This window comes from Helobdella robusta (genome assembly GCF_000326865.2).
Source record: "Helobdella robusta unplaced genomic scaffold HELROscaffold_58, whole genome shotgun sequence".
NCBI classification, from domain to species: domain Eukaryota; kingdom Metazoa; phylum Annelida; class Clitellata; order Rhynchobdellida; family Glossiphoniidae; genus Helobdella; species Helobdella robusta.
This window is the reverse complement of record NW_008705317.1, coordinates 134,532-151,875: the sequence shown is the minus strand read 5'-3', so window position 1 is coordinate 151,875 and position 17,344 is coordinate 134,532. Positions and strand designations below refer to the sequence as shown.

General features: G+C 33.8%; 2 protein-coding genes across 2 annotated transcripts; one reads left to right on the top strand and one right to left on the bottom strand.

Moving 5' to 3' along the window:
* Positions 1-1,223: 1,223 nt before the first annotated feature.
* HELRODRAFT_179939 (hypothetical protein) lies at positions 1,224-9,765 on the top strand (the record flags this gene model as incomplete). Its single annotated transcript, XM_009028735.1, has 4 exons — positions 1,224-1,262; position 3,610; positions 3,968-4,057; positions 4,241-9,765. The coding sequence occupies 4 exons, from the start codon at positions 1,224-1,226 to the stop codon at positions 9,763-9,765; spliced, it is 5,655 nt and encodes a 1,884-aa protein (XP_009026983.1).
* Positions 9,766-11,376: 1,611 nt separating this feature from the next.
* On the bottom strand, positions 11,377-15,736 carry HELRODRAFT_179938 (hypothetical protein; the record flags this gene model as incomplete). The annotated part of the gene is made up of 13 exons (XM_009028734.1): positions 11,377-11,642; positions 11,941-12,134; positions 12,237-12,336; positions 12,656-12,796; positions 13,127-13,241; positions 13,480-13,600; positions 13,798-13,859; positions 14,155-14,284; positions 14,373-14,377; positions 14,457-14,586; positions 14,684-14,796; positions 15,211-15,403; positions 15,729-15,736. The coding sequence occupies 13 exons, from the start codon at positions 15,734-15,736 to the stop codon at positions 11,377-11,379; spliced, it is 1,578 nt and encodes a 525-aa protein (XP_009026982.1).
* Between the last annotated feature and the right edge of the window lie 1,608 nt (positions 15,737-17,344).

The window sequence follows — 17,344 nt, the reverse complement described above, 5'->3', positions numbered from 1 at the left end:
TATTTATTCTCATTAGTATTTAATACTTAACATGCATGCACACATTCAAATACATACGTACGTACATACATGCATACATACATACATAAATACACAGTACATTCATTTCATACATCTATGCATCCATAGGTATTTCATCTAGAATTTTCCAATGTTGGTTAACTTGAATGTAATATCATTCATTATTTGTTTCACAACACTGAGCTTCAATTTCCTGTTAATAATGTCTGTATTGTTGTATATACTATACATACAATATACTCATACATACGTACATACATATATACATACATACATACATACATACATTCATACATACATACGTACACACATACATACGTACACACATACGTATATAGGTACACACACACATACATACATACATACATACATACATACATACATACACACATATAAACACATACATACGTACATACATACAAGCATACATTAATGTACAACTTTTTATTGATGCATTCCTGAATAAGAATGAATTAAAATCACATCACATGGAGGAGATAGAAAGAATGTATATCATTCATTTTTTTTCATTCCTTCATTTATTTATTTTAACATCATACCGCTTGTTTTTCTTTCTTTTTTTCCATTCATTCATTCATTCATTCTTATATTCATTTTTACCAATGAATTTGATCTCCTATAAGTTCTTTGATTCATTTTTTGATACTTATTTGAGTCTTTGTTTGTTAATCATTTATTCTTTCATTTTACTCATTCACTTATTCGTTCTCTCCCTTCTCTCGTTCAGTCTGTATTGTTCATTCATTTTTTATGGTTTGATCATCATTGATAAAACTTTGTTAATCATTCAACTACTTTCTGTTTTATACATTAATTGCCATCTTTTTTTACTTATCTAGTCATTCATTCATTCATTCATTCATTTCAATTTATTTATCCATTACCAATTTTGTAAATTTTACTATGGCTGATGTGCCAAGTGCTCTATTAATTAATTAATTATAATTAATTAATTAATTAATTTATTTATTTATTTGCTAGTTTGTTAGTTTAATTATTAATTTGTTTGCTTATCTGGTTATTTGTTAGCTTGTTTGGTTTTTTTTCTCAAATTCTTGAATGAATCTAAGGAATTTCCTTTTTAATTAACTATATAAATAGATCTCACAGCGCGTATGTTGGTATGTATGTATGTTTGTTTGTTCATTTTAAAACTATGTTGATAGTAATATAGAATTAAAATGTTGAAACAGACACAGGCAAGCATAAACATCAGGGCAGTTAGAAATTAAAATTTAATTGTTGGTATTGATGGTTTACATTTTCATTGCTCTACCAATTTGATGATGTATAATTTAGTTGGATAGCACTTAGTTAGTTCATCAAATGCCTCCATGGAGCGTGCCTTGTTTATTAAGCACACATACATAATACCCACACATACACATGCACATTTCACAAACACACATTCACATTTCACAAACACACATTCATTACGCTGCACATAAAAATATACACATTTCGTCTCCTTGTGCTTTTATCTGTTTTTCAATCATTTATGGAATAATTTTATTATTTATTATTTTATTCAATCATTCATGCATTAATTCATTTGTCTATTTGCTCATTCAATCATGCATTCATATTTGTCTACCCATAACATAGCATACGTTCATTCAACTGTCTTTTTTATTTAATCTTTACAGTAGTCCAACTAACTTGAAGCAAAACATTTCAACAAGCTTTCTTCATCTGTTCAAGTGCAATAAATCATTCAATCCTTCTCATTTCATTTTATTTTTTAAAATTCAAACAAACAGCAACAAGCCAGATCTATTTTTTTCTTTCTTCCCTTTCTCTCTCTTTCTCTCTCTCTCTCTTTCTCTGTCTTTCTCTCTTTCTCCTTTTTTATTGTTTTTTTGTAGTACTTTGTTCTTTCTCCGAACCATTTTATTGGGCTGTTAAACATAATAACTTGGCTGTAAGAAGTAGAAAAAATGTGGATAATTAAATTGTGGAATGAATTTTTTTCCTTTTTCTTAAGAAAGGCAAACTTTTTGTATTGTTTGAAAACATTTTGCACTGAATTAAAAAAATTATGCCATAAAAAATCAAATCACTAACTAAATAGACAAAAAATACTGATAACGACAATGTTTTGCTTATGTATTGCAGAATTTGTATAGCACCTCTTATGAGTTGACTTCAGTAGCGCAATGTAGTAGTAGTAGTAGCAGCGGCAGAAGTAGTAGTAGTAGTATCATTAGCAGTAAGAGCAGTAGTAGTTATATAACTATAGTAATAATTAAAAATTTATAATAAAACAGAAACATGCTAGAAGTTGTAGGCCTTTATACATGCCTCAAATACTATTTATAAAACATGGCAATGAATGAAAAAAATTGAATCAGCACAGCAGCTGTGATGTTGAGGAATGAATTTAGCGTCTAATTGTTTTTATCATTTCTGTTTTGTTATTATTATTTTCAATATTTTAACAATATAGCGCTTATAATTATAATATTAAATCATAATATTATTTTTGAATAGCTGTATGTTTAGTGTCTTTGAAACAAAGATGATGTAAAGCCTAAAATTATTTTGGGCTATCACTTTTCATCAACAGTAGCTGACATTTGTGTGCTGGGTTTTGTGTTGTTGTCTTTGTCTTCATGTCTGCAGAAAGTTAAATTTAATATCCTGCTCAGTTCGTTGATCATTGTCGTTGTCTTCATGTTCTTCAAATTCATTATTATGTGAAAAATCTGGTTCTTTAGTATATATTTTTCATCATGGACATCTTCATCGTCATCTTCACTATCTTCATCTTCACCATCTTTTTCATCGTTGTTATGATGTCACTACCATTATGATGTTATCATTAACTTGGTAATCTCTTTTCCTCCATCTCATCAAGTTAATTAGCCGATGATAATTGCCTGCCTCATCTGTATGTTTTCACTTGACGCTGTTTGAAATTAAAACAACTTTATTTATGTTCACTGTCTTGTGCTTGTTGGGGGGGTGATATAATTGCGTTGTGTTATAAAATTTTTTTGTATTATAATGTGTTGTATCGTATTTTATTGTATTATAATGTATTGTATTGTAATGTATCGCATTGTATTGTATTGTTGTTCTATTGTATTGCATTGTATTCAATTGGATTGTTGTATTGTAATTTTTTTATGTTCTTTCTTTCTTTAGTTTTTAGCTATTGCGTCGTCGTGTAGTTGATAATGTTAATATGGCGTGTGATGCCTATTTTAGCATGTATTCATATACCATGTTGGTGTGTTGTTGATTTCTTTGGACCTAGGAAGACATATTCAGATCTTTTTATTAAATATTAAGTAGTAATAATATAAGTAGTAATAATATTACTGATGAGATGAGAGATATTTCCTATGAGCAAAACAACAACATTAATAATAGTATACATAATACTAAATGCGTTATAATAAATGTTATTGAGTGAACCACAACTCTCATTGTTCTAGTTTTAACTTTCTACTTTTTATTATTTAAGAAGCTGAACTTTTTAAAAAGACCCACAACAGTTTATTCTTTTAATTAATAGCATAATGTTTATCAATAGGGTATAACTACTAATTAACTTTTATGTAGAGTTAGATGATTGTATATAGCTTTTTAATGATATGCAATTATTAATTTATGGACACCTTATTCAAAATTATTTTTGTTATTTATTACATATCTGTAGTAGCTCTAATTCAAGTTTTGTAGATACTATTTTGGATAGTATCAAGATAATTTTTCTGTTTTAGAGACTGTTTTCAGAAATTTGTGAAGATTATTCATATAGTATTGTTTAGAAAATGGTGTTTATACGACAATCACTTATAAAAGAGAATAGTGTTTTTTTAAATTAATTAAAGAAACAAAATTATTAATGTTATATATGACGCTTGAGAATTTTGAAATAGTTATATGAATTGGATTTTTATGATGTTTTGTTGAACAGAGTTAAAGACGTGGAATGAGCACCTGTCAGGTCTGAAGATCGACGCAGAACTCAAGAAGATCCTGCAAAAAGATCTGCAAGTCTCTAAGAGTGAGAATTTTTTGTCTTTTTGTAATTTGTTCAATATATATTCTATGATTCTGTGTAAAATTTTTCCTGTTGTTTAATTGTTTAGATGAAATTTAACTTTTACGTTATATTATTTTCTGTAGTAAAATTAATAAATTTGTGGTTTGATATAACTGTAAAAAGAACCTTGAAAAACTCTTTCAGATCATTCGGAGTTGATTGTCGTGAATAGCAAGCTGACAGTCATTCTACTCTTCAACCCAACACTCACCTGCTTCAAACAGATCTGCAAGGACTTTTTTGCCATCAAGAGTTGCTACAGACAAATCATATATTCAGGACCTGTTCTGGCATCATGTGGCAGCTGGATCCTGCAGGATTCTGTTCTCTCCATCAGCAACTTTGCTAAGATACTCAAAGAAATTGAGATGCCTGATTTTGAACCATTTTACGTTAATGCGTTTCCAATTGGGAAGTGGACGCAAGAGAATATGGAGAAGTTGTCGAGTTTGTCTATCAAGTTGAATCCATCTGAAGTGGTTGAATCAGTTGGTACAGAGGTTGATAGAGTTGTTTCTTATGAGGATTTGTTGAAAGTTGTGGAGAGATTCATCGACCTAGATGATGAGGATAATATGAAAGTAATTTCTGCTGCTCCGTCCTCCAACAAATTTCTTGATAGTCGTTTTGATCTCTGCGTGAAAAGCATCGACAATAACAGCATCATCAGCATTGGAGACTTTAAAATGTTAATCAAGGGTGACAGTTTGTGCCACATCTCGATGGACCAACTCACTAACTTGGATGTTTTGATGTTGGCTAGATCTGATCTAAGATCTTTTGAATGGCTTGCCTCATCCATTGACAAAAATTCTGATAAACATTTTAAGTTTTCCATGCTTTATTCTAATATTTTAAATTATTTAAGTGGAAAAACCAATGAATTGGTACCAGTTGCTGATGATGATAATCGACTGAAAGTGGATCCAAACATTTTCATCAGGGCATTGTTACGCTCACTTGCTGAATCCAACATACCTGTATCATCTTGTTACTCATCAAGTACTCAACAACAACAATCTATTACCCTGTACCACAAAACTGGTTTTGGAACATTGCAACTGTTCCCGATTTCTCCATCCCTTGAATCTAAAGAAGTGAAAGACTTCCAGAAGAATCCAACAACTGCTGATCAGTTTCCAGGGTCATCTTGCATTTTGGTATGGCAGCCTTTTGATAAGAAAGTAAAGCCAATTAGATTCCTTTTCAGCAATTTAATTCCTCAAGCATCTATTTTTGAAGGTCTTTCAAAGTTGAAAAACTCGATTGCTTTCAGTAACTGGGATGGTTTAAGTCAGTCACAAGAAATTATTGCAAAGGCCAAACCATCCAAATTGCAGGATAAACAAAGTAATGGCTCATTGTCAGGTGTTAAAGAGACTGCTAAGCCACCAGTTAAAGTCAGATCAAATGCTGAAACATCAAGTTTATCAAGTCTTCCAGCTGCAAATGGCACAAAAACAATCACAAAACCTAAAGTTGGCACGTTCAAAAGTGATGGTATTGATAAGAATCAAACACTTCCAATAGCTCCCCAGAAGAAAGAATTTAAAGATAAGAATAAGGCTAACATGTCCGTTTTGGGCACACCCATGCCATCAAAGATTGATCCAACATCTAAGGGGATAAACATTAAATCTGCTGTTAAGCAGAATGATAAGGTTACAGCAGAAACCAGCACAAAATCATCAACTCAGCCAAAAGTTCCTTCAAAAGCAGCAACAGCCAAAGCAACTCACACAATAACTACAACAACAACTACCAACACTACAGGCACCGCAACTGCTTCTTCTAAAATATCTCCTACTGCCAGTGCTGCCAAACCCATCCCAACAAAACAGGTTCCATCTAAACCCGCCAAGGAAGCAGGCACTGCACAGAAACATGTTGCATCAGATGCTCACACGTCTAACAAATTTACATCTAAGCCACCACTCACAAAACCTGTGGAAACAACAAAATCAACAAAAATCACTGCAAGCGTTCCAGCTGCCAAGAAGGAATTGGACAAACCAAAAGTAGAAGCAAGTCCCAAAATGGACAAGAAAAAACCAGCTCCAAAAACATCTACTGCTAAAAAAGATGCACCTGGAAAATCAGCTGGTAAAGTTATGGAAGAAAAGAAAGTGAAATCAGTTGAAAGTGCACAAGTTACTAAACCTCTGAACGAAGTTGCAGAACTGAATTCAAATAATCTTGCCACACAGGAAGTTTACAATGAAGAACTGATCACTCCAATGTCCAACAAAAGTATCGTAGAGTCAACTGAAATTGATGATGTCTGTTCAAAAAAGAAGGAACAAGTTGTTGAGAGTAGAGTTCTGTCTGTGGAGAATGTTAATGAACCTCGACTTGAAGAGAAGATGCCGTCACCTGAAAATGAAGCTCGGTTTATTTCTGACAAGATAGAAAAAGAAGAGAAAAATGATGAATTAATAAACATAGAACAACCAGTGTGCGTAATTCCTGAAGATAGTAAACTGCATGTCAATGTTGAGGCAAATTTTGTTGATGAGTGTACCCTAGGTGAGGAAGTTCAGGTGCAGACATCACCTGTATATGATAAACTAGAGGATTTAGAAGATGCTGGTGAAGCATTGATTGATACAGCAGATGTTGATGACGTTGTGGTCAGTGTTGGTGATGTTGGACATTGCATCCATGCTGACCACAATGCTGAGTTGTTTGAAAATGAAGGATTATTAGTGAACGACGATAACCAAGAAGAGCTTATTAGTGTAGGTAGATTGAATGAGGAAGAAGTTATAAAAAAAGTACAAGACATGAATGTTGAATCACTACCTCCAGTTGAAAACAATGACGACTTGCCGGAAGAGCATGTTCAACGTGATTCTCAGATAGACGACGGAAGGTTTCCCTCTGAAGATTTTGATGAGGAATCAGATGATGTGAACTTATTGCCAGAACATCAGATGACCGACAGTCAACCATCTGATCATCCTCAACCAGATTATGACTTTAAAAATGAGAACATTGCTGAGGAGAATGAATTGGTTGAACAGCAGCAGAAGCAGCAACAACAACCATTGGAGCAGCTTGATGATGGCATGATTAAAAGTGGACTCTCATTGACAGGATCAGAATCAGCTCCTAATGAAAATCTCTACAGTGATAACGTTGAAGAAGAACAGATGGGTGCCATTCGACCAGATAAACAGGTGGAACCATTTGAGAAGGGTTTGTGCGAGGGTGAGGTCATCTTTAAGCGGCAGCCAGGTGAAAAGTTCTTTGATGATTTGGAAGGTGTTCCGTTTTCTGGAAATGTTGAAAAAGACGATGATGTCTTGATGGAAGATAATGATAAAGATAGTCTAGAGCGATCCTGCGATATCATCGATAAAGTGGAGAAACCAGTACTGAATACGGCTAACTTTTTTACCGATCCGTTTGAACAGCAGGATACTACACACATGCATGATAACCACGTAGAGAAACAAGAGACTGAATCGTTAAAACAACAGTTGGAAATGGAATCAGAACCACTTGTTGCAGATGTTTCTACACATGAAACTGATGCTAACCAGTTTGATGAACACCAACATGAAAACACGGAAGTTTATGACATGGATCATCAGCATCAGCAACATCATAAACAACAACCCCATCAGCAGTTAGAACAATGCCAGCAACAACATCAACAAGAAGATCCGCATCATCAATCGCATCATCAACCTGATCTTCATCCACCTGCTCCAACTTCTGACAGTTTTATGCCAGAAGCCATCCACCTCCCTCCACCGTCAACAACTGAATTTTCTGATAGTCCAATGAATGATAAGCATGAGTTGTTCGATAAGAATTTAAAGCAGACAGCGTTTTCTGATGAGAAGATTGACAAGAACATCGCTTGCAGACAGGGCATTGGAGATGAAGAATTACAATTAAAATTGAAACAGGAAGAACAGAATTGTGAAAAAATCCAAAATGACGTTGATAAACATGCTGATGTCGATGAACCCTTTAATGTCGACAAACAAGTTGATTCAGTTGATGAAGTCAGTACAGTTGATGATATCCAGGAAGATGGAAATCTAGTAGATGTACAGATGGAGGCCATGCAAGATGGCTTACTGATTGAACACACGACAGAGAATAGCCACACTGTACCACAACAAACAGGACAACAGGCACCTGATCACTTCCCAGTCTTCAATCAACAACCTCTCATTGCTGATCCATTCGAAAGCGATTTTCCAAAGATGGAGATGAAACTTGGGGATTTGTTTCCAGGTGATGTGGCAGGCTTCCCACCATCTAACGACAGTGGCGGTAGTGGAGATGGTACTCTCTCAGACGACTCGACCAGGGCCGTCAAGGGCTCCGTTTCGGAAATCAGAACAGAAGATTTCAGTGAAGATGTTACCGCAGGTGGTGGTGGAGATTTTGTACAATTTTGTACCAACCAGATGGAGAAGTTCACTAATGAAGCTGATCCTATGCAAGAGGGGTTCTCATTTGGCATGCAGAACAACAACGCTGACATGAACGTTAACACGAATAACAACAATTCCAATAATATGATCTTTTACAATCAAAATGTTATTGGTGGTTTGACTCCCAACTACCACAAGGAAACTAATGAAGATTTTTCGGAGGAAGATCAAGACGAGTTGGAGACCATTTCCGAGCATCCAGAAAATGAAGAGGAGGACAACTGCGATGAAGGACACCAAGATTTGATGGACAAACAAATGGACAAACTGTTTGGTCCCTTGAAACAAGAAGTCGTATCAAAATCAAGTGATGCTTCTCCACTGAACAACTTACTGGTTGATATAGTAGAACAAGCTGCAGGCCCCGTCGCCGATGTTCATTGTACAAACCAGAAAGATGTAGAAGTAGTGGATAAGATCAATGTGGAACCAGATGATCATTCTGGAAAAATCGAATCTGGAGATCCTCTGAATAGTAACATCTCATCTTCCTCTTCAACTAAACAACATTTAGACTCTTTCGACCATGAAGCCCCCGTACAACCATCATCTACTGATGACATCATAGCCGCCTGGGGTGAACCAATGAATCTGCCCTCTCCCGAAAAACCCAAAAGACTTTCTTTGAAAAAGGATCACAACGCATCTCACAACGTTGCAGGAAACAACACCGCCTCCGACGATCAAGTTCCCAAACTTTCCGACACTAAGAAAACACCGAACATTAAGAACACAGAACCCACCAACAACAAGCCCAACAACATCGGCCACGACAACAAGCAACTGAACAACGTTAAAATAAAAAACGACCTGAATTTGAAAAAGATGGATTCCCAGAAAGCTTTAACGACGCCATCAATCGTCCCATTCTTCATGGATGTTGCTTTCATCCAGGACAAGAACGCATCCCACAGCAACCTCTACACCGTAGATTTCTTCAAGAAGGTCCGAGCCAAGGTGTACATCGTTCATGGAAACTCAGTGGCACACCTGGATCACCTTGTGAAGGCCAAGAAATTGTGGGATGATGGCGAGAGCACGAACACGACTGTCGTGTTTGATGGAGTAACATTCATCAACAAGATTAACGCCTGGATGGAGCTTAATGAAGAGGCTATGAGGAAGTTCAACATTAGCATCGAGGTCAATGGTGCTGACAAGAAATTTGATGGATTCCATTTAACGACTACTACCACCACTACTACTTTCCCTTAAATTCATTTTATATGTATATATCTTGTTTTATTTTACTTTTTATTCAGACATCATATATATATTATTTACGTGTATGATGTTTAATGATATATGCTACAATCAAAATAACCTTATTAACAATGTATATTATTAACTTTTTCAATTGTTTTTCTGGGTTTCAACATTTATGAATTTTTTCATAAAAACTACCCTCTTCTCCTACTCAAACATGGTATGGTAGTTTTGCATCATTGAAACTTTCTTTTTAGCAACGAACGAACGAACGGTGTTACTCGATAACACATTTTTTTTCTCGTTAGTTATGCTTATACATGCATCTTTACATAGCATACGCATATAGAAATGTATAGAAACAAACAAACAAAATGTAGAGATACAATTTCATTCTTTCAATCTAGATGCCGCCGTCAAATCAAATTTATTCAATGTAGCCATGTGATCAAATCCTCAACTTTTTCGATATTATCGATCTTTTTCGTGTATGTTTCTCCCTCTTTTTTTTGTTTTTATTTTATCTCCACAATTTTTCAAAATTAAAATTATTATTCTAGTTTTATTTTTGTTTTTATTGGAGTAAGTTTTACGTAATTGTAATAATTGTTGGTTTTGTTTGTTTGTTTTTATTACTAACTATATATATACTATACAGTCTACTTTTCAAAATTACTATTTTGTTATTTCAACTAAACAAGTCTTTAAGTATTAGTCAGTTATTTTTATTGTTTCTACGTCATTGCTTATTATTTTTTTCATTTGTTGTTGCAAAATTCAATTTATAACATTTTTCTAAATATTTAATACTACTGCTATCGTTGACAAATATATAGAAAGAAGACTATACCTTACAATGTTTATATACGTTATATTTTATTTAGATGCTTCATTAAACTTCCTTTTAGTAAAGATTCGAGCTTTCATTTTGGACAATAAATTAATATGATTTTAATAATCTTAATAGCAGACGTCATTTTTGTAATTAATCACATACCACCACAGAATAACACGCTATTAATAAACTAGAATTACAATTTTAAATCTATAACTACTAAATACGTGTAAATGAAAAATCTGCTTTATCGTGTTAAGTGCTTTCTTCTTTATGCCATTTTAAGTTCACTACTATTATATATATATTTTTTGATTCATGCATGTGCATCTGTGTTGTGTTACTAACGAAATAAATGGTTTTAAAACTATAATTTGTGTTCGCTCCGAGTAACATTTTAAAAAATTATTTCATCTGTTTTCTCATTTGCTTGTCTCTAGATTGCTTTTTTCCTTTTCATTCGGTCATGTTAGTTTATTTCTTGTAAAACTGAACTCCGCGTTCATGTCCGACGATGAATTGAAACACATTCAGGAAGCTTAATTTTATTTGAATTGGCACTTCTTTAACTTAAAACAAAATAGTTTTATAAAGGTGCTACTGTAAAACTCAACATATATCGCTATTAGTAAAATAAAGACAACTCAATATCAAGTATGCAAAATTATCGAGCATCTTCTTTTCATATTCTAGCAGAAAAGATAAATACGGCATGAACAGTCGTAGGCTGAAATGGACCTGGAAACAACAAAAGGTACAAATGTAGATAGATAATATCACACAGTTCAGTAATTGATGAATTCCCATATTTGCATTCTGGACTCAGCAGGAGAACAGTCCTTGAGTTTGGCATAATATTTCAGTTCGTGAGTCATCTTGTCTCTTTCTGATATCTGGGTCAAACATTGGTTGGGCCTCGATGTCAGTGTCAAAGTTGGCCCAACGGACTGCCATATTTGATTTTGAGAACCATCTTGGCATGTGGTGAGGATGAGTTTGTCAACGATGCCTGTCTCCTTGCCCGATGTGTCCAGGGAGAGGCAGTAATCATCTGTTGGTGCAATGGTTGAATGTCTGAATGTGACCGCAAGGTTTACATATCTCGAACGATTCGTGTGAAATGTTCGTAGAAGATTCTACGGAAACTACGGTGGTTGATTTTTTGTTTTTATGAACGTTTCGTCGAATATTGAATAATGAGATGGCGAAATGGTAACAGGAATCGCATAATAGTGATATTTAGAAGTAAAAAAACATTGAAAAAGAAGAAAATCGCGCGATGTCTGAAAAACACGTGAAGAATTGGTTGAAACTGCAATGAGATGACGTTTTAAATTGATTGATAGGACCTTTGAAGATAGCTCCATTCCTGTCCATCTCAAACATCATCTCGCTGTCGTAAATGTGGTGTCTGCATAAACTCATCTCAACATCGGCCGCAGATATCGCTCTCACACAGAATGCCGCCTTCGTTTTTAACTTCCCGAACTTCACGACATTTTCTGACGGGGTGATGATTTCCTTGGCTACGTGGGAAAGATACCTGGCAGAATTTTATTTCAGATTTTGTAAAACTAAACAATAATGTTCATGTTTCTTCTGTTATTTAAGACGTGTACGCATACAACATTTATCATGAACGTACCACGGGAAATCCTTGCATTGGATGCCGTTGTTCTTAAAATAATTCCTTCTGTTCTTCAGAGCCAGTGTCTCTTCAGCACTCAAAACATTTGATATGTTGCCTGCAATGTCCATATTAATTAACATTTGTGAAAATTTTGTTCATTAGGGTGGTGCTCTGCTATTCAAGTATGGACATTTTAAGGTGGTTCGAGTTTCAAACTTGACGACTATTCAAAAATCTGAGACGAAAATCATATTTATTTACGTCTCACTTTCTATTTGGTATGGTCTTCTCACACAATATCCGAATATATATAAACAGTTAAAGAAGAAAATATTTCTGTTCTGCTTATTTATAACTAGATATAATAATGACGTTATTCGATTTTCACCAGAATGGTCAAATGTTGAGACTGTAATGTGAATAAAAGTAACAACCTTGAAGATAAGCCAGATCTTTGTAATCATCAGTGAGCCAGAGTTCGGTGAGGTACCTGTAGTTAGCGTGGGACCTGACAGAGAGAGGCCTGAGAGATGAGTGGACTGCTACTCGAGAACATTTTGCAATAACGATCGAACCTGTTTCCATTTGTTGTTCATTTATTAAGGTCAGTTTTTTTAAATTAATCATGTGAAATTATTAAAACTGAGGTTATTTCGGATGGTATTTGAAGAAGTTTAAACAATATTAAGTAGAAAAGTTTTGAGCACCATTTTAAATTTCAATGATATGCAAGAACAAATATTAAAAAATAATTGAACTAGGAAAAGGCTGATAAGAATAATTTAAGTTTACAAAAACTCGTTCAGGTGACGACGAATATACGATGACATAATTTTTGGAATTTAAATGGAAACAAATCAGTCAAAAATGATTTTTTATTTGGAATTAAACGAACCAACAACAACCTCCACAGAGCCACGTTCTAAATGACAGCTCCAGATTTTCACCACCCCCATCGGCCTCGAAGTTACTGTCATAATTTCCAATCTTCTCCAAGAAGGACTTCTTCACAGCAAGCACCTTCGTATTGGTAGGCCGATTTCAAATTAATTTTCATTCGTAACAGTTATCCAATGTTAGTATTTTATCTGGCATTTTTACTAAAGATCTTCGTTAATACGAGAAAGATTTTCAGTAAGTAAAAATCAAATACTTATACTAGAGCGTCTATAACTTAAGAAACGATGATTTAAAAGATTTGGAAGTATCATTGAAATGAAAATAAATGACTCAAACAACACACACGCGCACAACAGACCTCTCCTCTCAAGACAGAAGTCTTCAGAAATTCTTCCTTGTCTCCTTTTGCATTTTCATAAGTGATCGTGTACAGACTCCATGCAAATGTGCTGCTCAGTGAATCGTCTGTCTTGAAGAATCTGATCAGGAAGTTGTGATGTTAAGGGTAACGGTTCGCAGAAATGATGGAAAACTAGCACAAAGAAAATATAAAAAGATTTCTTTTTCAACAGGAAACTATTTATAAATCCATTATTAAAATTTTATTTAAAACTTTTAAATAAATTTCAAGCCAAGTTAAGACATTGTTTAAAATATTTTAAAGTGTTAGAGCAACCTATGCCCTGCTAGCATGTTGTCGTAATGTGGGACTACAATCGTCTTCTCATCTAAAACAACCTGATCGAATTTAAAAAAACGAGATTGGCCAACTTTGTAATATTCTGCATTTTTTCTAATTAATCATTGCAGTTTATTTCAACGTTTATCGTCACTGAGTTAATTTAGTTTTCTAACTGAGCCATTCTTCCGTATAATTAAAATATCCATACAACCAACTAGATCATATTAAGCAATCATCAATAAATTAAATCAATTATAAGTTAATTAGGTTATTTAATTCATTCACCCAACCATTTAAACGGTGAACAGGTGTCAATCAATCTGTCAATCAAAGAACTCATCGTCAAATCACCTTAGCTATCAGTGGTTGGATCCAGCCCTCGTTTACGATGACGTCACTGCTCACGAAAACGAGGATGGTCCCGGTTGCAATGAGGGAGGCCTTCAACCTGGTGGCAGCAGTGCCCTCGTGTTTTTGAGACCTGTGATTGGTCAACGAAATCAACCAATCATCGTGAGTTATGATGAATAAAATCAAAATTTAGTTACAAATGTTACTAGCCTGTAAACCTTAACTTTGTTGAATGTTGGTTTGGCGAGGAATTGAGTAACCTTTTGCTGGTACTGGAGATCAGAGGTGCCGTCATCGATGACGATGATTTCCTCGTAGACGTCAAAAGGGGTGTGGTCAACTATGGCACTGATGGCCAGTTTGAAGTGACCCAGGTCCTCTTTGCCATAGAAGTGTAGCACTATGGAGACTGTGTCCTTGAAGTCGAACATTCTGCAGGTTGGAATAAAGGGAAAAGAAAATTTACAAGAATTAGCAGAAATCTGACAGGTCATAAATGAAATAGAGCAAGGAAACAGATGGAAAAAACCTGTTGAAATCGAAGGCTTGATCAAGGCAGTGAGGGGGTCTGGTATCTTCTAGGTTGTTCAGGTAGTCTGCCACCTCCCCATCCGACATCCAGTATTCGTCCTCTTGGTCGTACTAGTCAACAATAAATTATTACTATTTTCAAGTTTTTTTTCTATAATTCACAATCATCATTAAACGATTATTAGCAAACTATTAGTAATGAATAGATGAATGTTTTTAAACCTTAATTTGTGAATTAATTATTAAGTGCAGTACAATAGTTGTTATATATGTAGTTACACGTATTTAATAATATATACTTATATAATTATAATTATATAATTGGACAAAAAGATAATGACATAAAAATACAAGTGAATTGAGATGTGCCAGGCAAATGACATTATATCAATGTTAAAGAAAATGTTACTAAATTTACATTCAACACATAAAATTAACACTTTTAAATACCATTTAATGCGAATTACATTAAATAAGGTTAAATAATTATATTAATATGGCGGTATTATATAACAGAGGAGTAACCTTGTAGCCAACATAACCAAGTCTTCTTCCTCTCATTAAATTTGTTCCAAAATAAAGATACCCAAGTAGTGTTATTAGCAGCAGTATGATGCATTTAGAAGTTTTTGAATTGTTTATGTAATAAATTTTAAGTCTCCTAAGGGATGTTCCAAATAGGCTTGAGAATACTGAAGGTGTTGGTTGCTGGGGTTTTCTGTTTTAGAAATATTTTCAAATGGAATGTTTATCTTGAAGTATTAAATTTAATTTAGTATAAATTTATTAAGTTTATCTTGAAGTATTAAATTTTTTAGAATTAATAAATCATTTTGAATGAATTAAAATGAATATGGAAACGTTTTCAACGTAATCTATTATTATTATTATTATTAAATTAACGTAACTGACCAGAGGGCCCCAAAGAGGGAATCAAATAGCACAAAATGTTAGATTGACACATATTAAAATAAGTTTCAAAACGATGATATAATCAATTTAAAACTCTTCTACAAATATTATTTTATAAATAATATACAAACTTTTCCATCTTTAAGAAAGTTATGAAATATTGTGGAGGTAGGTAGATTTGAAGTTAGCCTGCTGACTGTTTGAAACTTTTTATCAAAACTCAGTACAAATGATTTTTATATTTTTAATATTATTTATTAATTACTGTTCATTTTGGTTTTTGCAAAGTTTTTGATGTCTTGCAGATTTAAATTAGCTTTAAATATAGCTTAATTAAGAATAAACTCAATTGCGACATGCACATTTGAGCAAGACAATCATAAAACAATTAATTAATTAATTATGTTTTAATTAAATTATGTGCAATGTGTGGCGTGTGAATGTTGTAGTGTGGATGTTGCCAACTGCAGGTTGTATGTAGTAAAGCAACTGCACACGACACGACACGTATAATGAAATAAAAATAGAACAAATATTTCGGAACGAACTAGAATAGTAGTAGAACCATTTCATTTTATTGAGGGGTCCAAAGCTTTTCATTCATTTACTACTTTTTAATACATTAAAACTACCATTCAAGGCTGTAGCATTACTATATTACTAAACTACTATACTCAAATGTACACACACACAAACACACACACAGAAAGAGAGAGAAAAAGAGAGAGAGAGAAAGAGGAGAAAGAGAGACAGACAACACACACACAAATATTGTATATGCGGTATAATTAAATTACATTGCTTTTCAAATTTCCGAATGTGTGCACACCTTTATTGTTGACGATTGTAATCAAGGTGTGACAGGACTGGTGCCATATATCGGTCGGTATAAAAAAAGATACGGTTTAGTTTTACGGATAAGGTCTTGAGAATCGGAGTCGGAATTCATTCCATCGGTTAATGTATACTTAGATTTTTTGCAGTTAAATCTTCTAGAAAGTTAATTTAATTACGACAGCGTTCATTTTATCGCTAATCATCATATGACAAATGACTAAATAAATATGGCTGGTTACAGTCCAATTAACATCCAACAAAATTGAGTGAAGAAAATTTTTGGGGGTAATTTTAATTGTGTTAATCACTTAATTGGCAATCTGGAAAATTTTACAAAATATTCTAGAGACTCATGTTATGTTTTTTTAGAAAGGAACCTTGGACTGAAAAAGTTACGATGAAATCTTTCCACTGTATCCATGTTTCCAATGAACTGGGCGCAGTAGTTAGGGGAGAGTTGCTCTGAATGTAACGTTTCCTTGATCGGAACGATGGTTTGGTCGCAAACTTAAACACATTTTAACTGTTACTGATATGAACGCATTTTTCTACCATCATGCCTTACAACAGAAAGTCACAATTTTGTGTCTACTTTTACGCAATAACTCAATAAAAACATTTTTCGTTTTTCGACCAGGTTAGTTTAAAATTTACGAAACATTTAGGTCAAAATTAAAGTTTCATATAAATTTCTCAAAAATATTTTATTACCGTCATTCAAATAGTTGAGGTAATACGGATTAATTAATTATTTATTTTCTACCATGCTTACAACCTTGTTGGAACTATCTTAGGTTTTTTGAGTACAGACCCTATTGCCTAGATTGGAACATGCCAGTAGTCTTCCAATCAGGGCAACATGTTATTTAAAATCTTCTGAAATAACGACAACATCTACGACTGCAGCAAC